Genomic DNA, 25,667 nt, shown 5'->3' with positions numbered 1-25,667 from the left:
AAGGTAGGGTAAATTATCTGAATGAAAGATACATCAGGGACAACATTTAGTTCACTTCCTTTTGAAATCAAATCAAAATGCTGCACAGAGGTCGCTCACCATTGAGGCTACTTGGATGACAGACAGAATGGTAAGTAGAAATATTCTTCAGTGTTAAGTGTTACTACGCTCTTATCTCAATTAATGAGACGTCAGTAGTATGCACCCATTTAGTTCAGAAGTCCTAACCATGCTCTTTGCTAATCATGCCCTGTGTTTCTTTGATGGCATTTTGATCAGGTTGAATGGCCATGAGACGACTGTTTCAGTTTGTACTGAAGTAAATGCAGTCATTCATTCAGCGTTATATAAAATGCTGTTTGTTATATTGTATGAACGTTGTCACATTAAGGAAGACGACTGGTTGGTGGGCTTCTTTACGATGAAGCACGCACTCTAAGATGAACCTGAATTGTGTCATAATCTCGATGTTTGTCTGTCCATCAATACTTAATAACTCGAGTGATCAAAAGCCAAGAAATACAGAGATTAACTTTCAAAACTAAAGGTCATAGTCTAACTAAGTGAGATGAAAGACTAAAACATTTTGTGTTTATGGGACAGAAGCTCTATAATATGGCATAAGGCATTAAATGCTCTGTTCTCAACATTTAATTGTAACTGACTGTTTGAGCAAAGAAGGCTTCTGTTTTTCAAAGTTGGTTTCCTTTTTTTCCAAACATGATCAGAATTATTTATCAATATTAAATTAATATCAATACTTTATCAAACTTCCTTCCAAGAGAATACAACAGAAAGGAATCAGATTAATGTTTTGCTCCAGTAGGATCTTTTGTTTTTCCATGTATCTCTTGAGAGTTGTTTTTTTTCCTTTTATTGCATTTTTCAACACCTTCTCCACCACAGAGGAGCATTATTGTACCATTAAAAATCATGACATTTGCCACTTACTTGTAAATAGATGAATGTTTAAATGTGTGTTATTATTTTATTACAGTTCATAGTCTGACAATTTCGTCCTTACTTGCTGCCACAGTTCAATACTTAGAACCAAGCTCCACTCTCTTGTATACATTTTAGTTAAATGTTTTGTTTGTTTGTTTGTTTTTTGCCCCCTAGTTTCTCAGATGGTCATTGAAGAGGTCAACGCCATTCAGGAAAACCTTGAGATTGAGAGGACGTGTAGGGAAGGTGCTGAAGCCCTGGCCTCTAAGGTAACCGTTATCTAGCAGACTTCATACTGTGCCTGTATCTGTTTTTTGCTGTGGTTGGTTTTCCCGACTTCCATTGCCTGAGTATGTCTACATTCAAATTAAATTCAAGTCCAATAAAACATGTTTGATACAAAGTAAAGGATATAATATTAAACGAGAGAGGAGTCTGGTAATCAGAATTGCCGATGAACATTTCTTTCGAAGTAATGCATCATCATTAAATTATCAGAGAGAACTGTGTTCAGTCAACAGGCCCTTTGACAGTTTCAATCTGTATGCAGCAATCAAAAGCACTCCGGGGTCTTCCAGTGTTGCTGCTGCCCCCAAATCTTAGAGTCTAAAATTGCGTTGGATTCTTTCGATTCAGAGCACACTTTTTTTTGGAGTCCTTGCTAAAATGTGAGTTGTGATTGAGAGTGGGGGAGCCAGGCACATGGTCATTTTGCAGCCCAATGGTGTTGAGCTTATCCCTGTAATCATTTCTCATTCAATTTCTGAACAAAAGCTCTCAGAGTCCACCTGGTTGGACCAGATTTTGGGCAGTGGGAGGCTGAGGGAGAATTATGGTGAAGGTCAACTTTTAGGCCTTTTTTTTTTTCTTTTCTTTTTTCTTAGCATTGCGAAGCTTCAGTCCTCTTCTTTCATCGTCATCTTGCAGGGCTCAAAAGTACAGTTTTAGATGCCTAAAATTACTTCAAGATTTCTTGACTGAGGGGAAGATCAATACAACTGGTTCACAGATGACTTGTCCAGTTGCTGAGGTTTAGACCCTCGACTCAAAGCAACAATGATTCAAAGAGAAAAACAAAAGAAAAAAAGAACACTGTATTTTCTTGTTTACATTTAGAACATGAACATTATAATTGTTACGATAATAATTAATTGGCTGAATGTCTAAGAGAATGAAGGCTAATAGTATAAACTTGGAAATGTAACATTAAATATAACAGGAAAGGTTGGTATTTTAAAGTTTACTTCCATTTGGATTGACTAATATTCAAAGGCTCTTCACAAGTCAGGCGTCTCTGTCCATAACCTTGTGATCCACATGAGTCAAAAAATATAGTGTGATTACATAACATAATAGTGTGGCAGATACAACACACATACACACAGACAAAAATGTATATTAGGAGAGTAAACAGATATGTTATAAAAATCACATGAAACAGATTAAGGTTATGATCAATCTGTAGTGATTACATCCAGGTGACATGGCACCATTACATATGTAAACAGGTAGTGAGGCAGAGAGCATTGTGGGATACCCCATGATGGTGTCCTGGCACTGTTAAAGAAAGGGTGTGATGAGAAGTTGGCTTCACAAGAGCTAACACCCAATCAGAAGAGGGGTGGAGGGGGGTCGTGACACAACAGCATGGAAATGACCGGAATGACAGTGACAGCAGAAGAGAGGTGAACACGGTCCAATATCAAGAACAGCCGAATTATTGGTTGATGGAGATTTGGCTGAATTGGGTTATTTAATACGGAGAGAGTTATCACCTTTGATCAACTGATTAGATCAGCAGAGAGAGAGAGAGAGTGATTGATGAACGAATGAACGAGAAATAAAAACACTCTTTCTGCCTTGAACTCACTCTGAAATAACTCACTCTGTCATTTGACATCTTACTTTTTTTTTTTTTTTTTCTGTTCAGTTCTATTGCCCTCTTAAATCCAGTCCAGTGTGGACCAAATACTTTAAATCAATGATAATGACAGCATGCATTTGGTACTAACTTACAATTAATATGCTATAATCTATCCACTGTTTAAGTGTATATCAGACTCTGTGTCAGTCCAAACTTCATCCGAACTGCAGTTGCTCTCGAAACAAATTGAATTCCCTGTGGTCAAAGAAAATGATTGCTGTAACAAACGAGAGATGTCCTTTTAGGTAAGGCAGATTTACTGTATTACTGTAAAGTATTGCCTTGCATGATGATGATATTTCTTTAGCATACAAAAGCTCAAGCTCTCCATGTAAGAGTCAGGTCTGGAGAATTTAATTGTCAATAAAATGAACTTCATGAAGGTAAGAATTAAATATGTCAACTCTGCTAGATTGTTTCATCTCGAGATAAAGCTACTCATTAACGAGAGCGTGGACAGGGGCTCCTATGTGTGGGACAGGTCATTAACATATCACATCAATTAAATTGAGGGTTTGAGCCTCATAATTCCAGAAAACAGACGGCAGGACTGATCCAGAGTCACATCAAATGAGATCAGACCACCCTGTTGCTGTGGCAAAATGAGCTTTTGCAAAAATGTTTCAAAATAAAACAAATTCCAGTGCACGAAGAGAGAAACACATGGACCTTCTTTTCAAATCAGGAAGAATCACAGAAGACTAACAGAGCCACCAAATATGTTGAAATATGCTGTCCAAGTATTTACTTCTGGAGGGAAATGTGCAGCTTTCCACGGTTTTGCAAAGTAAATATTCAGCCACTGATGACACAGAAACAAACTTGATGAATTGTCATTGGCTAGAAATGTGGTGGAGAGATTATTTTGTGTTGCATTTCTTCATCTACTGACTCAGTGCAAAAATTGGCCTCAGAAACTATTATGTGTCAGGCTATGTCTTCTGTACAGGGTCACTAAGAGGCAGCTATAAAAACGCTCCTGCTGCAGCTCTGACAGCAGGAGTTAATCTATTTCTTCTTAAGAATATTCTGGCTAAAAGCTTCCTTTTTGGCCAGTCTAAGTCACTTTTCTCTTTCTAGCTTTATTTGATGTATTTGGTCTTTTCTCTCCCTCCGTCCTCCTCTCCTTTCTTGATAAAAAAACATTAACCATAACCAGGTGTTTCATGTGCCTGCCTTACTAATATAGCAGGGTGTATCCGCTCTCTCTGTGGTGGACACAAAGGCCTATAGTCATTGATTTGCTATTTGTGGTTGTACTTCGACACATCTGCCATTGACTTACTTCAGTTTAAAGAATCTCATCAGTTCGCCAGGCACCCACGGCGTCTTTGAACACTGCTGACCTTAAAGCTGAGTTTTGGAGGCGTTGCACAGTCACAACTCTGACGGCGTTGATGTCATCTTATCGCTCCTTCGCGTTTCAATCACGGCCCATAACAAAGGAGGACGAGAGACGACTCTGTATTAATTCCTTTTCATATTTTGATGACGGTAATTTTGCTAAATAGATATTTTTCCAAGGCCACTTTTAAAGGAGCTTCATTTCAGAGCAATTCCTCAACTGTTAACATTTTGAATTAAAAACAAGTGTTACCAATTTAAAACCAGTCTAACCATAATGTGGTTTCGGGGTTTGATGTTTTTTCGTTGATGCTTGATTGAAGGTAAAATGAAGGGGCCGAGACTTTTCTAATGGTGAGTGCTAACCCTGTACTGTGCCTGTTTTGATTTATCTTAGTATGTTATTTTCCACGTACATCTCTCATGAATTGTAGATTATTAGCAGAAGAATGTGTGTTATGTATTGTTGATTGCATCTCAGAAAGAAAGATGCTGTCTGAAGGGCATCATCAAAAGATGGAATTGCTGCAATCTGCTCCCGACGGGATGCCATTAATAAATGTTTCTTTTATGGCTCGCCTTTTCTTCTTGTCCTCTTCTTTTTTTCTTCTTCTCCTCAGTCCTGGCACTTTCCTTCCTTCGGATGACATCAAGAGCGATGCATAATTGGCATCCATCTCTTTCCCATAGGCTTCATTTATGTTTTACTGCCTCCTTAATTGATGCATACATGGTGTTCTGATGATTGAACTTTTAGAAATGGATTGGCCATTTTAGCAGTTTAGCGTGCGTGCTTCTTGTAGAATTTCCAGAGTTGCTGGGAAAAACAGCGCATAAGAATAAGTGTTAGAAGTGATAATCACAGAAAAACATCATGCACAGAAATGCAAGATGCAAATACATGTCACATGAAAAAAAAAAACTGTGATTACAGATAAAAGGAGAGATATTCAGTGCCTTTCCCTTCGTCCGCTTGTGCTCCTCTAATGATGTCTCTTTTTTTCACACCTTATCATTGCTTTTGCATGCGTCCTGCCATTATGACTGATTGCAGGGCCAAAGAAAAGAGGAAATCAACAACATCTCATCTGTCGCTCCGCCACCTTATTCCTCTTGCCTGTTTTCCACTCGTTTAATACAAAGCAGGCTTGTCACTCTATGCAGATTTGAAAAAAAAATGAAGGTGATGTAAGACGCGGGCTCTATCATTTGGAGTTGGATTCATGTCATCTTTTAGGAAAGGTTTGCAGAATATGCCATAAAATGCACATTCAGAAGTTGTTTTTGCTGCTCTGGCATATACTCTGATGTTTAGGTACGTTGTTCATTTTCTAAAGTTTGACTATTTACGGTAGTGAATAGTAATAGTACTATAAAAGTGTTATTGTCGCCACAGGTTCTCTTAACGGGTGTAAATAATTAACTGCACATTTCCTCTTGCTGTCGGGGGATTATAATGCTCCAAGCAGAAATCTAAACTGTTTTCGGGCAGCTAAACAACACCATAATGTTTCTGCACAGCAAATTCTTTAGTGACTTGTTTTATTTTTTAACACAATGACACTTTGGGAAGTGACAAACTCACACTCTTTGTATTCATGAATTTACTGGAAAGTCTCACAAGACTCACTCAGGAGGAAGTTGCAGTACTTAGCTGGAGTTCATTCGGTTGCACAAACAGATTTATAAATTTGTGTACATGTGGACCAACTGTTTTAAACAGAGGGGTATTATAGGGAGATGAAGCTACGACACCTGATTGAGTTGTGATTGAGAACCCTAACCCGAGGTTTACATCACCACTGAAACAGAGCCTTCTGTGGCAGAAATGAGTCCAGGCAGTCGGACAGAAAGACTGTCATCTGTAAGACTGTAGCACCAGATGCCTTTGAAAGTTATCATAACCTTCCCAGGAAAGTAAGTGCAATGCACTTTTAAAGAAGAGAGCATTGGGGAATAACACAAAACAAAGTCAGTCAAGAAGGTCTTATTGTCGACTGGTACAAAGAGGACCGACCCCCTGAGCTCCAGCATACAGTGATCCCAGTATCAAAGCAGCACTAAGATGTAAACGTTAGGACGTTCTCCTTTATCTGTCTGTTATTAAACACCGTGGAAAGGGTTGTTTCTTTATATTCAATCAACAGAGGCCACACTGAAATACATCATAATGTTTGGCTCATTTAGTTGCCAGCTGCTTAGAAATGGCTCATAGATTTTTTTTTTCTTCTAAAAAGTTTAGACGGGATTAGCAGGTTAGATATTTGAAAGCAAGCAGGAGGAGTTTTTTTTGTCTTTAGTTAAGAAAACACTGGATTGTCCACAGGAGCAACCAAACAACAATGGAAGTTCTTCATAGCTGGATGGAAATATGTGCAGTACAATGACTTCATGTCTTGAACTATAAAACACCTTTACTTGCCTTAATTTGGACTGCCATTCATATTAATTGATGTGTTACCTTATTGAACTTGTCATCGTAGTTAAACCGTCAGAATCGCTCTCTGAAGAGGAAAAGCATGATGCTGCTGTCCCACCTGAACCCAGAGACCATCACTGAGATCAACCTTGAGGATGAAGACGAGGAGGAGGAGGAGGAGGAGAGTGAAGAACTAGCCAGCAAAATCTGCCTCTCCCCACAGTGCCAGATCCTCATCTCAGGTAAACACGTCTCAAGCTCAATATTTTAGAAACTGTACACTTACCATGAAGTTATGGTATTGACAAAGACAGCTGATGGGATAAAGTAAGAGTAGGATCCTCAGACTGAAAACATGAATTAGGCCTGACAACAATGTCAACCATTCTTTTGGGACTGCGTAGGTACTCGTCGCTCTGGGTGGTGAGATCTGGTGTGGTCCTTTGCCTGCGTTTGTGTTATGATGTAGTGAATTGTGATTGGCTGTACGTCAGAGAATAAGAGATGAATGTCTCCTGAATGAAAGAGGGACAAACACACTGCGTCCAAACTGCCTGAAATGTGATGAGAGTCCCATGTCTGAACATATTTACACGCTTATAGACAACATTTGTTAAGACTCCACCTACTGGTAACAGACAGTAAGCCTTGTGTACCATGTTTCACTTGTTTAACATCAAACGTCCCAAAAAACATTTAAAAAAAATTCTCAGTAACGTCCATAAATCCGTATATTCTCTGTCTGAGGACCTGCGAAAACTAAATACTACAAAAAACTTCAAAACTGCTACTCACACTCTCCGACAAACAGCCAATCCCATTGTGCTATCATAATACAGATACACAGTCAATCATATTGTGCTATATCATAATACAGATACACAGTCAATCATATTGTGTGACATTACAAGCAGATGCAGGACTCGAGCAGATGTGACCACCCAAGCACAATCTGGTTCCTTCTCAGAGGTTTAATAAGTGAGGAGTTAAGTTGTATATAAACATACATTGACATCTTTAATTTCCGTCACCCAAAAAGTTGGGAATGGACTTATTTCACGTTTTTTTTTTACAATAAGTCCCACAGCAAGTCATACTTTGGTCTAATAGGCCTTTTTCATGACGAACTTGTCCAAATAACTCAAACAGGACAAACATCAAAGACGACAGATGAAAGAGAGTCACTGGTGGCGTTGGCTTAGTGGTGGAGTCGATCGTCTCTTAATCCCCAGCTCCTGCAGCCTCTCGTCGGTTGTGTCCTGAAGACACTGAAGCCCAAGTTACTCTTCCTGCTTCGTCTGCAGCACTCAAATGTGAATGAATGGGATTAATTGGCACGGATGTTTCCATGGTTAGCATTGTATTGGCCTTAGTTTTTAATTATTTCAGCTCAAGTATATGCAACGTTGGCTGAAAAACAACGAGTCTTTTAAACGCTGATGATCTGCCAGTGTTGAACTGTCAGCGGTAATGTACGAAGAAAAGGCTGTCCTCCACATTGAGCTGTCCATGGGAAATGTCACGGTCAGTTCCCTCAGTCAAACAGTAATTACACGTCGACTGATAATTCAATTTATCAGCCTTTTTCTGAGAATTCAAATTCAAACTCTGATTATGGATTCATGCTCCCTGATGCTTCTCATCACGTTGTTTAAGGCTGTTGGCATTAAAAGACAGAGATAATCATGTCATTTACAAATTATATACCCCGATGTAGAAGATGATTGAGTACAGCAATACGTTGACTTGTGGGCTCTATATGAAAATTCATAATTGTATATTAATGGACAGCCAGTCAAAGCAGTTTCTGTGAGGGAATCTGTTCACTGTCTGTTTTTACTTTCACCACACGAACGTTTACCTTGAGACAGTCAAACAAGGTTGTGCTATTGTTAAAACTCTTTATCTGTTATTACATGTGTAACATTTGATGTAAGAGTTGAAGTCTATCAGAATACATCTCACACTCAACAAAGGTTATTCCATCTCTCCTCAAAAACAATTTTACATGTCAGCGACCTTTTTCTGCTTAAGTACCCTCCTAAATGTCTCTACCTGTTCCTGCTGTGAGCAGCTTTCTATTACCAGATTCAATCTCTTTGTAATTCGCACATTTCAGAACAAAAGGGTGTTATTTGAAATTCCTGGCCACAGAAATTCCTGAATTTGATGCAGTTGACACACAGCAGATGGCAGACGATTCTTCTTTGAACAACCAAACCGCTGTTGTTTTACAACGTCGTGTATTCATTTATCGATATGTAAAGACAAAAGGAATAGCTATGACCTTGTGTTCCCCTGTGTTCTCACTACTTTACTGCTTATAACTAGAATGTTCTCAACATCAGAGGGAGGCTCTACACTCTAACCTTGGTTTTATTGTAGACTCATATAGGCAAGTGTTAAGTGAAATGAAAACAAGATCAATTCAATATGTGACAGAGTTTGACACAGAGTTCTATTCTGCTGCAGACCTTCAAAGTCAATTGGATTTCACACTAAAGCAGAAAAATCAAGCAATGACGGATCTTGAGGCAACGAGAGATGAACTGACGCACACCAGAGAGGAAGTATGTTTTTTTTTGTTCCCTTCTCAGATTGGATATACAATACAATGTTTGATTGTACCGCTGTTTCAAATGTTAGTCAAACTAGGAGATGCAAAATGAAGTTTAAGACGAGGAGAGACCATCCTCACAAAGAAATATACAAGCTCACAAGTTTTGAACTTGTGCAAAAACATGTTGAATAAAGCTGTTGATGAGAATATAACTAGAACTCACCCAGCTGCTTTAATGAAAACGATAAATTTTGACCTCATTGTGTCAATATATGTGTCGTGTTGGTGCCTATGATTTCTACTTTGACCTTGAGTGTTAAGTTTTGGGGTGAGTCACAGCCTTTTACTTGTAAAATAAAGTGTCTTCAATGCACCAATAAGCTGTTGTTAGAAATGTATCTTTGTTGTCTGGATCCTTGAAAATGTTTTGAGGAAAGTGCCAAAGCTTTTCACAAAAGCTGACACAGTAACAGCAATATTTCACCGTTTTATGCTGTTCAGCTCTTTGGATCAAAAGTGCTTTATAAATAAAGTGGAGTTGTGTGCTTATATTCAAAAAGAAAAATCCGCAGACATTTAAAACTATTTCTTTAAAATTCAAAATTCTCTGAATCTGTTTCATGTTCAGGGGTGCAGATGGCTTTCTGCATATTCAATATTCCTCCAGTCGGTTCAAGTCCCACCTGTGGGTCCATCCCTGCATGTCATTCCACACCCTCTCATCCAAATTCATACTCTATCCGCTATTGTGTCCAAAGATTGAACACGAGAGCAGATAGTTGTTTGCAGTAGATTTTTTTTTTTTTTTTTTGGGAAGACATTAAAATAAGCATTTTAAGGAGGTGTTTGTCACATGGTGCCCAGGCAGGCAGTGTGGGCCAGGGCAGAACTCATCTTACTTTGTTGGCCTTGCCTACATCTTGCTTCACGATTTCAATTCATGAAGGTTAACCAACAGGGGTAAACAAAGACTAAACCAACGTTTCAAGTTTATAGCAATCTAAAACTCCAATAGGAAATACTTAAAAAGCTAGTTGTGGACTGAAGTTTAATGAAAAAAAACAAATCTGAAAACAAGACTTTCTGTGAATGTGAAGAGAGCTGGAAACTTATTTGTAAGCTGTATTTTATCTCTGAAAGTAATTCCTGTGAAATACAACTGTAACTAATGATTTTTATACTTCATCTGTTTTTCCTGCTTCGCCCCTTCTTACCCTCGCAGCTGCTCAAAGAGAAACACGATAACACTGTTTTAATCGCTGAGACACTGCAGCAAAAGAAGCTCCTGGGCAAATATAACAGAGGTAGGTGTTGTAAATGTGGCCTGTATTGTAACGATCTGTTCTGCTGAAAGGAACAAATAACACCATTTGAAAAACCTTTTTTTCTTTTTTCCAGTGTCTCAGTTTGCTGTGGAGGAATTTGAAACCTTACAGGACAGCCTGAGCTTGGAGCGGGACCTGAGGACAGAGGCTGAGAAGTTTGCCAGAGCGGTAACTTTCAACAGTAACACTCTCTGCTAATCACAATGTTCATGTTGCAGTTTTGCTCATTCCAACAATGTGTACTTACTATATCAAAGGATTCTCTATTTTTTGTGACCTATTTTTTTTAAGATGTTGGTGGAGCAAAAGCAGCTAAAGAGACAGAGTCAGATCCTAATGCAGAGCTCCTTGCCCAGTCAAGCTCTACAGGAAGCCCTCAGCCAGGTCACCAGCCTGACCAAAGACCTGGAGTCCCAGAGGCTTGAGCACCAGGACCAGGTGGGTACAAACTGGACTCATTTAGAGCTGCTGTCACACACAGAGGAGAAAGGCTCCTCTAACTTATGGTTGGGTTTGATGGACATTGAGGACCTGAACAGAATACTAGTGCGAGGAAGCGTAGCCACACTCTGAGATGTTGGTATCCAGTCTAATAACTCATAAGCACGTTGTATTTCTTGTTGTTGTTTAACATACTTCTGAAAATGTCAAAACACGTCAGGCCATTTGTCTCCAACCAGCTGTCAGGTTACTCGTTCATTCTGCAGTTAACACTGAAAGAGTGACTCACTTCATTCAGAGAAGGACGGATTGTATAAAAGCAAAGCAAGTGATCAATTATTATCCGATAAGTTAGAAGGTATTAATCAGCCAAGCAGATCAATTGAAGCTTTAGCTTGTAGGATTAGGTTCATAAACCAATATTTAGTCATACTGCTTTGTATGAACGTTTACTTTTTGGCCATTTTAGAAACCTGATCCGAAAGCTCCCAACAACCTCTGTTTGTAACTGCTTTACAGAAGTGTTTCGTTTTTGTAGTTTTGTACTCGCTTTATCATTTCAGGACATTTGAGACTGATTTTAGCAGTTCTTGTATTTATCTGTCTTCTGATTTTGTTTTTGATTTAATGTCTGTTTTCTAATTATTCATGTAATGACTTGATGTCATTGGAAATGAGTATCGCCCCTCAATGATCTTTCCAGTATAAATAAAGGTTGAATTGATTCTTAAATAAGCCTCTTACAGTCTCAAAGAAGAAATCACATGTATTGAGTTTCCTTAATTAACAGCAACAACCTTAGAACTCAAAGAATCAATAATGTCACCTGGGAATGTTAGAGCCTGTCAGAAAGCTAATAGTAAAAATATTATCAAAGTATTATCAAAACCAACTCTTTAAATGTTTATCTGCACAAGAAGAAAAACGGCAGACTTTTGATTTCGAAGTAAATAAAGTTCAACTACGATTAAACAGACAAAACAGATAAATGAAGAAAAGATCCGTTTCTGATCTGTTTTTTGGTTCATCAGTGTGTAATGACAGAATCCTTTTCACTTTAGTGAAGTGAAAATAGCTTCTTTGTAAAGAAATAACTAAGCAGTGGATAGTATTAGCCAGGTTTGTCTGATGATATCTTGGCTAAAGATGAAGCTCATGGTTTTCCCTCTAAAAAACTTTAAATGTATAAAGACAAATACATTTGACTGTTTTTTGGGTTTACACACAAAATGTTTTTAATGCATATGCATGAAAGCAAGAATTATCTGGTTAATTTCACCGAGGGGGGATGCGTGGTGAATGATCACAGGTCATACCAGTAAAACCTTGAGGCTCTGACCTCTCAGATTGATAATTAAAAGCAGCAGCATTGCCTCCAGCTCCCTCCCACTATCTCAGGCTCTGATGGAAAACAATTAGAGCTGAGTGGGATCACTGATCTCTGCTGGAACTGGGGTGGAGGTGAGCCATACCCTTCATTTAGGAACAATTAAAACACTAGTTAAGGAACTGGGGTTACGAAGCAGATGACTAAATGTCAGCTGGCAGCTACCCAACGCTATTTATCAGAAATCATCACAGCAGGAGCTGGAGCCAATAAAATGCTACTGAGATGCTGTTTTTTTTTGTTTTTTCCACTGAAAGATGCAGAATACAAACAAGCATATTATTTTATATATTCAAATGTTTTCTTTTCAAGTGTAAAATTCCTTGGCCATTTACTTGCCTCTGATAGCCACTATTGTGTTCATGCTAATATGAAGTTTGATAAGTTAACATATAGCTTGTTCATGATTGATACAGGCCTTATGTGATAAAACAATATTTATTATTTATTAAAGATAGACTGTCTATTTTTTTCCCCATCAGATAAAGCAGATGGAGGAGAGGCTGAGGAGCTGTGAGGCTCAGAAGGATCTGACAGCATTGAGGCGTAAACTGGAGCTGATGGAGGAGGAGAAGATGGATTACCATGACAAGTTCTCCAAGGCTGCAGTGGAGGTCAAAGATCTGCGCTTCACAGGTGAAGAGGTTTTCAGAGCTCTATGGATGGGCCACTCCTCGGGGCACTATTGCACTATTTACCAGAGAGGACCATGCAGAATCATCACTGTGCGAGCGAGCACTAATTCTGCACGCCACAACATTTCAAACAGGCTTTATCTGCTTTGAAGTGTGACCATGAGATCCTCTTCAGCTCTTTTATCATCCTGAAAGCTGTTCTTCAGGCTCTGTTCTCGGCGATGTTGCTGCGTATTTACTCTGACCGATGTGTTTTCTTGACCAGTTGAAGAGCTCCAGAAGAAGCTGCAGGCAGCCGCCAACCCCCACCCAGCTCCAGCACCTCCACCTCCCCCCCCACCACCTCCTCCTCCCCCGGCCCCAGCCCCCCCAGCCTCCAACCCACTCAGGTACGATCACATTCAATCACCAGAGTGCGTAATAAGTTTCCTATGCTGACTTTTTGATTAAAGACTTCATTAGAGGGAAAGTGTGAACCTGTGTCATGGCAGTTAAAAAGGGTCAGACTGTCTTTTGGATTTGAATTTACTTTGATTTTTAATTTAATGTCAATTTAATTTTTAATTTAATTTTATATACTTTATTATTCCAGAGGGGAAAATTCTGGTTGACACGCTGTCATTTTTAGAAGCATGCCTCTCACACACATGCACAAACAGGACCTTGGTACATACATTGGAGAGATGTTAGAGTGCGGCTGCTGCTCAAGGGCACCTTAGTATAGCTCGAGAAGTTGCCTAGCACCTCTCCAGCTGCCATACTTTACCAACCTCCATATATTGGTTCGCATTGGGACTTGAATCGGCGACCCTCCAGTTCCCAACCCAAGTCCAAAGGACCGAGCTGCTGCCGCCCCCACTCTCAGTCAGCACAAAAAAAAACTGTTTGACATGGAAGCATTTTTTTAAAACAAAACCTTTGCCAAAGGGAAAAGGATGTAGAGGCACAAAGTTTGTTGGTTTCCCCGGGTGATAGATCGATCATACACACGCTACTTGCATCAATGACGCTCAAATGTTTAACCTTGCGATACGAAAAAGGTATTGTTAGATTATTTTTTTACATAAAATCAAAATGTGGCTCTACTTTCTTTTTTATTATCTTGATGAAGACTCACATTCATTATTAGTTAAAAAAAAAAAAAGATGAGTGAGAATTGAATTGAATTGTCTTATTCATAAAGACAATTAAATTCTCACTCCTCCTTTTTTTTTTTAATTGTTCAATTAATAAATTGGTGTCTTTACATAAACAAACAGCAGCATGTCTTGTTCGAATTTTTAAGTGCCGTGTCATATCCTAGTGATGGGGAACAGGGGGCGCACTATGGTGCTGTAAGTGATTGTTATGTGTCAAACGAGTTTCAGATAACGTATGTACCAAGCATAGTCGTCATTATAGTTTTTAAGCTAACATTGGCAGCAGTTCCACCACTGTTTGACAAGATGAAATCATACGAAAGTCAGAAAAATAAGGTCGAAATTTGAAGTCCAGTTACCGACTTGAAGAAGAAGCAGGCATTGGCAGTGTTGTTGCTAAGTGAAAGAGCAAGGGTTTGCGCGCTGGAAATCGCTACAGAGGACTTGAATAAGGATGATGGAATGACTAAACTTCTGACAAAATTAGACTATTTTTTTAAATGAGGAAAGACTGACATTACAAGGCATACAAGCAGTTTGAGCAAAAAAACTAGGGAAAATAGCACTCCGATAGTGGATTACATTGTCAATGTTGAACGTAGATACAACAGACTGAGTAAGTTCTATATGGAGCTTCCAGATGCCGTCTTAGCTTTCAAGCTACTAGACACAGCCAGACTTAGTGTTAAAGACAAATACCTCGTGTTTACAGCTTGTCCAAGCTTCTCGTTTGGTATCTGCATGCTAGTGACCATTTTACATGTTTCCTTGCAGGGAGCATTGTACACCTCTAATAAACCAAGGGATTGTGTGTTATTCACTGCTTGATAAGTGTTAATGGCCTTCCACGTAGATTGTTCAGTTACAATGGAGGGGAATACAACAGTGAAGAGTTAAGAGACATGGCTGAGAAGTTTAACATTGAAGTGAAAAACAACGGCAGCGGACAGCACATGGAGCAATGTCCTCTTGGAAAGGCAAAATCTGACACTCACTGAAAGTAAAAAAGGAAAATGGGTGTGAATGGAAGACAGCCCTAGACTGGGCTCTAATGACAAGAAACTCTGCAGCCCAGTGATGACCGATATGAAACAAAGTCAACTACAAGTACGGAATAGAAGAGTTGTCGTGTTGTCATTGGCCAAGACGGAGCAGTAATATTTGTCCGGCACGAGGGCACCTGTGTTCGTGTACATCACTCCAGGCTTTGAAAGTTAGATAATTCCCACGCAATACTTGAAGAAGTGGATAATCAAATGGAGTTAACTGAAACTCATAACACATTACCTGAAACTGAGCTAAGTGATAACTTTGATACTGAAAATGAAATTTGAGAAGAACTCCCTTAGTGTAGAGGACAACAGTGACTCCCTTCAGAAGAGTCTAGAGGGAACAAGCATGGTAGTTCTTCTGAAACAACACAAACACACCCAATTAACACTTTGGAAAGCCTGCAGCTGAAAATTGGACATGTGGTTACCTTCACAGACAATGATAATGGTCAAACACACCCTGGGAACATCCTCAGCTGGGCAGGAAAGGCAATAAGTAAACCCAAATACTGGTACAATCTACAGTGCATAAGGTCATAACAATTTGCTGACCAAACAGCATCAGTTAACTTGGGAAACGTGAATAAGTTCAGGTAGTTACAGCTGGGCAAGCACAACTATGCACTGACAGTCACAAAGATGAAATATTCATTGTACATGATGACATTATCATGTCTGCCAAACGTGCTGAGCTCAACAACTGGAAAACAAGTTTTTTGAAGAGGTGAAGGATGAAGGTTCAAGGAAATGTAATGGTGTTGTACCAAAAGCTAGGTTAGTTGCAAGAGGCTTAAAGAAATGAACACGCAGGAACTTCAAGAAGACTCTCCTACCTCTGCCTCAGAGGCTCTGAAAATGATAATGGCTGTCATGTGCTAAAGTGCGTGGCCAATGAACTCCATGGAAATTAAAGCAGCCCCTCTACAAGGTGAAGAGTTGGCTTGAAATGCCTTTATCAAGTCTCCACAAGAAGCCCAGAGGCAAGGCCATCTCTGGAAGTTAAAGAAGTGTTTAAGGTCTCACAGATGCTTCTCTATAGTGATATAACAGAGTTAAAGGCACCATGCAGAAGTTGGGAGCCACTGTGTTGATCCAGGAGTGTTCTACTGGCTGGTTGACTTCTGACTCCTGGGATGGGGATTCTTGCTCGTCACGTGGATGATTTCATTTTGGATGGTCCAAAGAAATTCTTCTCAACAGTCGCCCCTCACTTGAAAGCTGTTTTCCAGGTTGGACGTGAAGAACACAACAGCTTCAACGACATTGGATTGGAGATTCACTCTCCGACTGACTAGATACAGGTACAACAAAGTAAGATTTGGACATAATAAATGTGCAGCTCATTCATGTGGACCCCACCGGAGCTGGAGATGGAGACCGCTTTCACCGAAGCTGAAACTCAGATGCTCAAGTCAAAGATTGGCCAAATATTGTGGGAGGCAAAGCAGAGCAGACCTGACATTTTGTGTGACATTTCCATGCTGGCATCTGGTACGAAACATGCCACTGTTCAGACCCTGCACTGTGCAAACAAACTAATCAGAAAGCTGAAATGACCTTGAGGTTTCAGCACCTTGGGAAAAGACAGCTCACTTAAACTAGTGGTGTTTAGTGATTCCTCAGTGGGTAACCTCCCTGATGGAGGCACTCAAGGCGGACACCTCATCATGCTGATGGGAGAGAGTGGAAGATGCTCGCCTTCATGCTGGCATTTAAATAGACTCAGGAGATTTGTCCGCAATACTTTGACTGGAGAGACTTTAGCACTTGCAGATGGTATTGACATGCAGTTTTTTTTTAGCCACACTTTTCTCAGAGCTTACCACAGGTGATCACAGATGGAAAAACTTGCCCATTGTGTGTGTAACAGATTTATTCTCTTCTGGATGGAAAAAAATCGACAAACTTCACCTCGAAATCAGCTGCATCAAGGACCACTCCAAGGTCACAGATCGTGTGGTCAACCACAAAGGAGCAGCTTATAGACTGCTTAACTGCACTCATTCTGCTGAAAGCTTTCAGCGAAGGTGTATGGCAACTTAAAGTCTAAATGGACTACAAAGAAGGAGCTTTTTCACAAACAAACTGGTGGTACTAAAGTTTCAATTATAAAGCTGTGTTCATCTGTTACTGCTTTAAGAAACAGAAATTCTTTGTTCCATTCAAGTGTTTTGGACTTTTTCTTCAAAGAGTAAGTTTGTTAAGTGCTGTCATATACTGATGATGAAGAACAGGGGGCGCACTATGTGTCAAACAAGGGCTCCAGTGAGTGTATAAGCTAACATGACTCGCATAGTGTTGTAGTCAAGACCACACTTACTGAGACTATGACACACCTGAGACCAGAGTGCTCCAAGACCAAAACGTTTAGGGATCAAGACCGAGACCATTAATATTAACGTAAAAAATTATCTTTTGTGCATTTTGTCCTTTGCGCTGGGAAGGTTGTGGCTGTAACCTTGGGGATTAAAATCTAATTATGAATTAACTTAATGTCACGTAAGCAGGCAGAAAACAGGAGAGGAGGACCCAAATGCGGTAAACAAAAGATTAAACTAAAAGCAAAAACACAAAACCAAAAAACTTACCGTAAATTCCGGACTATAAACCGCTACTTTTTTGTCACGTTTTGAACACTGCGGCTTTTACAACGATGCAGCTTATTTATGGATTTTTCTTGCGGGACAATGAGCTCCTGCCGCAAAAACATTTGTCCTCGTCACATCGGATCTTAATATCAGTCATTTTGCGCTTCATGCACGCACCCTCATGATGGAAAACACACAGAGAAAGGCATATGATGCAGCTTTCATGTTAAAGGCGATCGGCCTGGCTGTCAAAGAAGCTCATAGAGCTGCTGCACGTAGAGTTAACACTTACAGCGACAACAGAGACTGAGGAAGTGAGTGATGAAGTCGTTCCGTGTCACTGAATGGATGGACTTTTTCTTGTGAAATGTATTACTGTATTACGGTAATCTTTTTCATCAGCCGTGTTACAGACACTGTTTGATAAAGGCTTTGTATTTGCAGATGTTACCGGTAGCCTACGTATTTAATTAAAAGTTAAAACAATGTTTTTGTGTCACGTCTTTCCGTGTAAATAGCTCTTGTTATAGCGTGGACACCTGCGGCTTATAATCAAGTGCGGCTTATATATGTACAAATACATTTATTTACTTATTTTTAGTCGGTGCGGCTTATATCCAGGTGCGCTCAATAGTACGGAATTTACGGTACTCACAACTAAATCCAGAACGTCTCGAAAACCAAGTGTTAAAAAACAAAGTAAATCCAAGAACGCAGGGAACAAACAACAGGCAAAGACAGACATTCATGACAGACTGACTACAATAGACAATGGACAGAACAGAGACTAAATAGACAGAGTTAATTGGACACAGGTGAGACTAACGAGACAGGTGAGGACAATCAGGGCAATCACACAGGCGGGAAAGTCAAGGAACAAAAACACAAGACCAGAACACTAGAGGACAAGTACAAAGTAAAACCCAACACTGACACCACCTAAACCAGATATACAAAATAAAACAGGAAACACTAAAGACGAGACTTAAAACACAAGACTATGAAACATTGAAACACACAAGGGAAACAAACTAAAACAAGACGAAACACAGAAACCAAACCAAATCATGACACTTAAGTTATTGGTTGTTTTAGAAAGCATTGTTTTCCTTATAATCACACGCGATGTTGACAAATAGCCAATCAGAGGTGGACCTGTCTTGATTTAAAATCCGGAGTCCACCCAGTCTGAGACTCAGACAAGACTGAGGAAAAATGTTTTCAATTCCGAGAGAAGACCTTCAAAAAATGGTCTTGAGACCAAAACTGACTCGAGTACTAAAACACTTATATTTATATTGGTTATGTAAAGAAAAGGATTTTTTTCTCTCTCTGGGTGCATTCGGATTTTCCCTCCTATCTCTTTTCACTCTCCTTTTTACCTAAAACCCAGAAGCATTTAGGTGGTGAACATGATAAGAGTTGTTCGAATTCTCTGAAAGTTCAGAGAAGGTGATTAAACGCTTCCTTTATGACCTCTTTTAGTAAAGGAAACACTGGACCATCCTTTACCAAAGGAGATGAGAAAGTGCCGCACCACATTTCCTTCCGACTCGAGCATCCGAGCGTTCAGGAAAACGATTTGTTGGAGGAAAAATGTAGAGACAATCTGCATTTGGTTTCTGTATTGATTTGACTTAAAATGTGTTACTGCCTTAGTATTTGTTTTATTTTTTCAATTTAATTTTGTGTGTGAAGAAGATGAACATTGCTTTTATAGAGTCTGATATCATGTTTGTGGAAATGCTTTGCTGTTACTTGATGTTGATTTAATACGAGAAATTCTAATATAAAACTTTGTTAGTAAAAAAAAAAAAAAAAAGGGATGCAGAACATGGAAGTCAGCGCTGCAATAATTTGATAATGTGACATATCCACTTGTTCTTCTTCTGTAGTTCGCTGCTGTCATTGATCCGGAAGAGAAGAGACATTAGTACTGACATCCCATTGGTGGACAAAGACTCTGCCAAGACACCAGGTATGAACGTTGTCAAACTGCATGTTTTACTCTGTGATCAGAGTGAAACGTTCCAAATAATGAACCTGTTTTATTTCTTTAGCACCAGCAGTGTAAGAGTTAAATTATGTCTTTTTATAACTTTAATCATTTTCTAGATTAAAAAATACACAAAATAGTTTCTGAAAATCCAAAGAAACAAATAGGAGCATTTTTCTACCTGTTTGAATTTGAACGTGATGTAAACTGGAAGAAATCACTGAAAAGAACTCGGTGAACAATATGACATTGAACTCCTGACACATCGTCTCAACCTCTTTTGGTTGGGGGCTTTTTATCATTAATTACTATCATAAATGCTATCACTATTTATACTACCTTGACCATTTCTAAATTACTTTTAGAGTATATTCAATTTTAAGTAAAAAGAAATTCAATGTAAAAAAAGCTTTCCTCAGTCCTTTTATGTAGCCAAACTGTGGTCACTGAGTATGTGTCCTTGGTCTGTCTCCAGCATAAGTTCTAGTTGTTGTTGTTTTCTTGCCAAAGTGGAACTGTTTTCTCCCTTTAAATAACACAGTAGAGCCAAGACCAGAGGGCTATTCTATCAAAGTAGCTAAAGAAGGCTGAGCTGGCTTGAGCTCGCTTCAACGTTCACTTAATCCTAGAAATCAAAAAGGAGAACCCACATACAGAAAACCAAAAATATTTAATAGACAAAAAGACCAAAAGGAAAACACTTTCTGTCAATGGTCAACAAGGAACCACTGAGGGACAAATACAAATCACAGGAGACAGGAACACGAGTAGGAAGACAAATGACTTGACACAGAAGGAAGGAAACACAGAGGCTTTTTTCTGAACAGCCACACTTCATTATGTATTGTGTTTTTTTTAGTAGACTTTCAGAACCCTCGTGGTCATTCAGCAGGCATCAGCATTTTGTTTGGTCCACCTCAGCAGACTGAGCATTTTAGTATGAAAACTAACTTCAAGGTTTTATGCAGTATGGATCGGATGCATGCTTTCAGGAAATGAATTGCATTTTGTCACCCACAATGCTGTGCGAACGACACCACTTGTGCGCCTCCAAATCTAAACAAACGAGGATGGATTAAATGAATCAACTTAATTAAAAACAAATGTCTGCATTAATTTAAACCCTTTCCCTATTTTATTAATGATTTCATATTTATGTATGTGTCTTTATTGGTTTATTTTGTACTGTATATTACCATCTTTCATTTGTACTTTCATGTATGCTGTCTTTCACTTGATTTACATTGTGATTTTGTTTTTGTTTACCTGACTGTATATGTGCATAACTCGTCTTCATTAATAAAGCCAAACGGAAAAAAAAGGCGGAAGGAGGCGGCTGCTTTGGGAAAACACAAATGATGCCACTTCCAAACTGAATATATCAAACAAAGTAGGAACAAATATCTGCAGACTGTTCATGTCTACAGAACAGTAGGTACTAACAGTATGTTCAAGCACTGCCTACATTTAATTTTGTCATACTGACATATAGATAAAGGCCTACCCTTCTTTCCTCCTTCAATTGAGGTGTCTGAGAAACCATGGTAACATACACTTCCTGTTTCCGCTTCAGAGAGGGAAGGTTTTTTTTCCCCCATAGCTTGCCGCTGATTAAATGAGCTTCATTCAGCTGTGAGTGCGACTTATAATGCGTGGGCTCACAGAGGGGGCGGCTGTAGGGTGTCGGGGTTGGGTTGAAAAAGGCCCTGAGACAAAATAGACAGGCTAATCAAACACAGGTGAGAATAACGAGACAAAGGTGAGGATAATCAGAGCAATCAAACCTGGAGGGAAACACGCAGGAAATCACTTTAGACGACAACAACACATGTACATGAATAAAAGAACTGAAGGATTGTTTTGTTCCTATAGTCTGTCAGTATTCTCTATCAAGTTTGAATCTTTCAAGTGTGTCTTTGTTCTCTATGCAACATTTGAGATGATCTTGTGAGTTGTGAGTGATGGGAATGCGTTTTGATTGACATTCTGTAAGTCTTACTCTCATGACTCAAACATGCCCTGTGTGTGGGTTTCTTCCCCCTCTGTTTAGGATTTAACATTCATTTTGATTTTGTATTCTCGTTAAAGCTGCTATTTCTCCTGACCGCCAGTGAAGGAGTACAGGCTCTGAGTTAGAAGTCTTTTTTTTTTTTTTCGTGTCTTTGCAAAGTGTTTTGCAGGTTGTGCATTACAAATTAAAATTCCACCATGGCCTTTTAGATCAACACATTAAACTCTTCAATTTGCACAAAGAAGGAGGCCTTGACTTGCTGTAGACGGTTGGCCGTCCGTGTTGATAGAACAAACTGATGTGTTCTCAGTTTGTTAAAGCGTTTTTGAATATAAGAAGCGTGAATTAAGCCCTCGGTATTATAGAGTGCTGAATAGACATCACCCAACAATCTCTGAATCACATCTAAAGAATAGGCTTTTACTATTTCTTCACCACAAATAGTTTTTGTGCGACATGTAAACACGTGTGACATTCTTCCACTATGCCCTCTGGTCATGTTACCTATTTATTTATATTTATTCTTTTTAAACTAGCCTGTGTTTTCATCATGTTCTTGGAAACATAATGTGTTTTTTACACTAAGATGCAGATGTACTTTGTTGCTCTGTTGATCCTGTTAACAAAAAGGATTTACATGAATTAAAGTCAGTATTTCCAGGACGGTCAACAGGGAAAAGTCTGGAGTTTCTCCCAAAAATAACTTTATAAATAGGTCCTTTGGGCTTCTGTCATTTTTAAGCTTTTAAATACAAATGAGCTATATTTCAAGTGCAGGGCTAATGATGCCTGCGAATTACGCAGCGCCTGGTGCCTCTCAAAATCATTTAAACTCACTTTGGTTCTTGGCACTGTTTCCCCGACAGACTCCCTTTTAAAGTCAGTGAAGCTGCTAAATAGTGTCACTTCTCTTGAAAAAGACAATGAAAGCTTGTTGGTGACATATCTTTGACTCTCTGGCTCTCTGTGTCTGACACTCACAGGGGTGGACGTCAGGCAGCAGGCCGTCAACGAAATGATGCAAAGGATCAAGAAAGGTGTTCAACTTCGACCTGTGACTCACTCACCCACCAGAACCAGACCCAGAAGACAGGTAACGTAAAGAACCCCTAAGGAGTCAGAGTCAAGGTCACTTTGACCTTACAGCTGCCTCTTCATCTTGAACCAATACCTCAGCAACACCTCTCAAATATCTTTAGAACATGGATTATTGATTGAGGGTTTTATCTTAGAGAACACAATCTGGGATGAGTTCAAGGCTATACTCACACCGTTCCTCTTACAGTATTGTGTATCTGTTTGTTTTGCTGTCACGAGGAGGGTCAATCAGTCACATGCTAGGTGAGTAGCTACTACTAAACTATGGTCAATCTAAACTCAGGTAAACGGGTAAACAGTCTCTCTAAAGGAAGTGGACATGGCCACAGTGTCTGAAAGACTGGAGCCAAATCAAGATGTTGCACATTTACATTCTTTCTCGCAGCCAGCAGGAGTTAGTGGCTACAAGGCGTAGCCATATGCATCTAACATGAATGGATACCTCAGTCAATCAATCAATCAATCAATCTTTATTTATATAGCGTCAATTCATAACAGGCGTTATCTCAAGACACTCAGTAAACAGTTTACTCAGTAAACAGTTTATTTCTTAATCATGTAATGTAACGTCCCACTTCTGAAACAGATCCTGACTTTAATGGGTTAATGACCTGCTTGAATACAAACTAAGGGCTTTGAAACTATAGTCCATGAAGCAAAGCAGTGACATCACACTGGACACAATCTTTCTTATTTGCATTTTTGATCACAAGGTCACAAAACAGGCAACACTGACTTTGTTTGAAATGTGATGATATATTGTAAAGTGAGGTTAGAAATAAGGACATAATAAATCTCATATCTCAGCACTGAATTTTAAACGTACACACACACACACACAGTGTTATCAGTTCTGATGGGGGTATTATAGGAACAGCAAGGTCTGAAATAATAAAAAAGGATCTTGCTCATTCATGTATTGATAATTCTTGGGTTTTTTTTATATTCATATGTAGCTGCTGGACACAGAACTGAGACATCACGGGCCTCGTGTTGGTTGTTGTAAAACCTCTTTGTTGGACATGTAACACATGGAGTTATGTGTAAGACAGTTTAAGACAGACATTAAAGAGCGCCATCTGCAGAACGTTGGGAGAAAAGTCCAAAGAAATGAACGCATGGGATCGAGGAGTGATTAAAGAAAGTGCATGTGTGTGATTTTTGCCTCGATTGTGACACAAAATGTGTTGTCATGAACCGCCGGCTGCAGACATCAGCGTGTATTGTTCGGTGCTCTTAAATCCATCAGTGTGTGGGATTATCTGGGAGCTGCTTGTTTTGATAAAACATGACACATGGCCAAGACATCTTTTAGTCTGCGTGTTCCTCCACCACAACAACTCCGACAAATTAGATAGCATTAGGACCTGCTCTACGAGGTAATTATAAATAATGAGGATGGGAAAATTGACGTGACTCAAAATGATTGTGTGTTTCCACATTTGCGTCTTGTAGAAAGCATACGTCCGCGTGCTTTGCCTACAGTGTCTCGTCACTGTGGTAAGAGGTGCAGTTTAGCCTCTAAGTGCTGAATGAGGAAAAATAAGTATAATGTGTCAGACTGCTGTTTATTTACCAAAGCCATCTCTTTCCTCCTATTTTCCTTTCATCAGATGGAGAGGCTGCCCTCTAATTCTGCCTATCAGGAACTTAAAGGAATCATGGTAATGGGACTTTAAAACAATCAAATGTCCTTACAAACCGTCTCTTACTGGCTGAACTTTCAGTGTGTTTACAAAGGATAACAGCCTCTGTTTTCTACTTTCTGCATCGACGTGCTCACACCACGATTTCATATTGAAAAATAATACAATTTGACAAAGGTTGAAAAAGAAGTCATATGTTTTACCAGTGAGAGGTGTAACATTTTCAGAGCTAACAACAACATAATAACTGTCATATGAGATGAAGCAAAGCGGAGAAAATGAGCGTTGGCCTACACTATTATTTTTTTTGTAATTATGAATCCTCAACAGTCTGAGTGAAAAGTCGCACATTGTATTCTGCTAAGGGCCTCTGCCTCTGGGTTGCGTCTGAACACACCGTCTTTCTTTTGTTGGTTGTCCTGTCTTGTTCAAACTTTCCAGGAGAGTTTCAGTAGAACCTCCCACCAACCAAAGCCGGCGTCTCCGGCAACAAACGACCAAAATGAGGAGCTGCAGAGGATCCTGCTGAGACGGCGGGATGCCTTGGAGTCCTAATATTTTTAAAGGTAAGTTTCATCTCTTTCATTCCAATCTCTCTTTAGGCTGAGGTACAGCAACGATGACTTTATTTTTTATTGTTTATGTTTTTTTATAAACCTGTCAGTAGTGTTTGGTTTGCTGTGTTTGATTAGCTTAAAGAACCAGTACATTTTATGAATAGTCATGAAGAAATGTTTTTCACAAAACTCAAAACATCATATTTGGCCTTCATGTAATTTATTTTACATTTTGGAGACGGATCTGTACAACCATCTGTGGCGTCAACGATGGAGTCAGAATATTTTTTTTAAGATATGCTGTAGTTTAAATACAAAGTGACAACAGTGAGTGTTTAAGTGTTTGTCTTTTGCTCAGGTCACAGTTGTGTCCTCTCCCCGGTGCTGCCACCCTGATCCCACCTGCACAGACTGAACGTGGGCAACCGAAGAACAAGTGTTATAAAATCAATATCCAGGATTTATTTTCGACGGTGCATTCAATCATATGGCTGCACTGTGAGCAGGTAGAAATACAGCCACATGGGTCCTGTGCAGTTTTCACATGAGGGGGGGGGGGAGATCGGAGCAGACATTGTGTTTGTGAATCCAGACGGAGAT

General features: G+C 39.4%; 1 protein-coding gene across 1 annotated transcript in view; it reads left to right on the top strand.

Annotated features, from left to right (window-relative positions):
- Nucleotides 1-25,304, top strand: part of shtn1 (shootin 1) — a 33,320-nt gene extending 8,016 nt beyond the window's left edge. Inside the window, exons 4-15 of the mRNA XM_079363010.1 lie at nucleotides 1,120-1,214; nucleotides 6,697-6,874; nucleotides 9,105-9,202; nucleotides 10,415-10,496; nucleotides 10,591-10,685; nucleotides 10,809-10,955; nucleotides 12,828-12,981; nucleotides 13,246-13,369; nucleotides 19,655-19,737; nucleotides 22,750-22,859; nucleotides 24,478-24,528; nucleotides 24,952-25,304. Of these exons, the coding sequence (XP_079219136.1) occupies nucleotides 1,120-1,214; nucleotides 6,697-6,874; nucleotides 9,105-9,202; nucleotides 10,415-10,496; nucleotides 10,591-10,685; nucleotides 10,809-10,955; nucleotides 12,828-12,981; nucleotides 13,246-13,369; nucleotides 19,655-19,737; nucleotides 22,750-22,859; nucleotides 24,478-24,528; nucleotides 24,952-25,065 (1,331 nt within the window). The 3' untranslated portion in view covers nucleotides 25,066-25,304. The remainder of the gene's footprint in view (nucleotides 1-1,119; nucleotides 1,215-6,696; nucleotides 6,875-9,104; nucleotides 9,203-10,414; nucleotides 10,497-10,590; nucleotides 10,686-10,808; nucleotides 10,956-12,827; nucleotides 12,982-13,245; nucleotides 13,370-19,654; nucleotides 19,738-22,749; nucleotides 22,860-24,477; nucleotides 24,529-24,951) is intronic.
- The last annotated feature ends 363 nt before the right edge of the window (nucleotides 25,305-25,667 follow it).

Source organism: Symphodus melops (assembly GCF_947650265.1).
Source record: "Symphodus melops genome assembly, chromosome: 15".
NCBI lineage: Eukaryota > Metazoa > Chordata > Actinopteri > Labriformes > Labridae > Symphodus > Symphodus melops.
The sequence above is the reverse complement of the archived record's forward strand: the minus strand, read 5'-3'. Positions and strand labels throughout refer to the sequence as shown.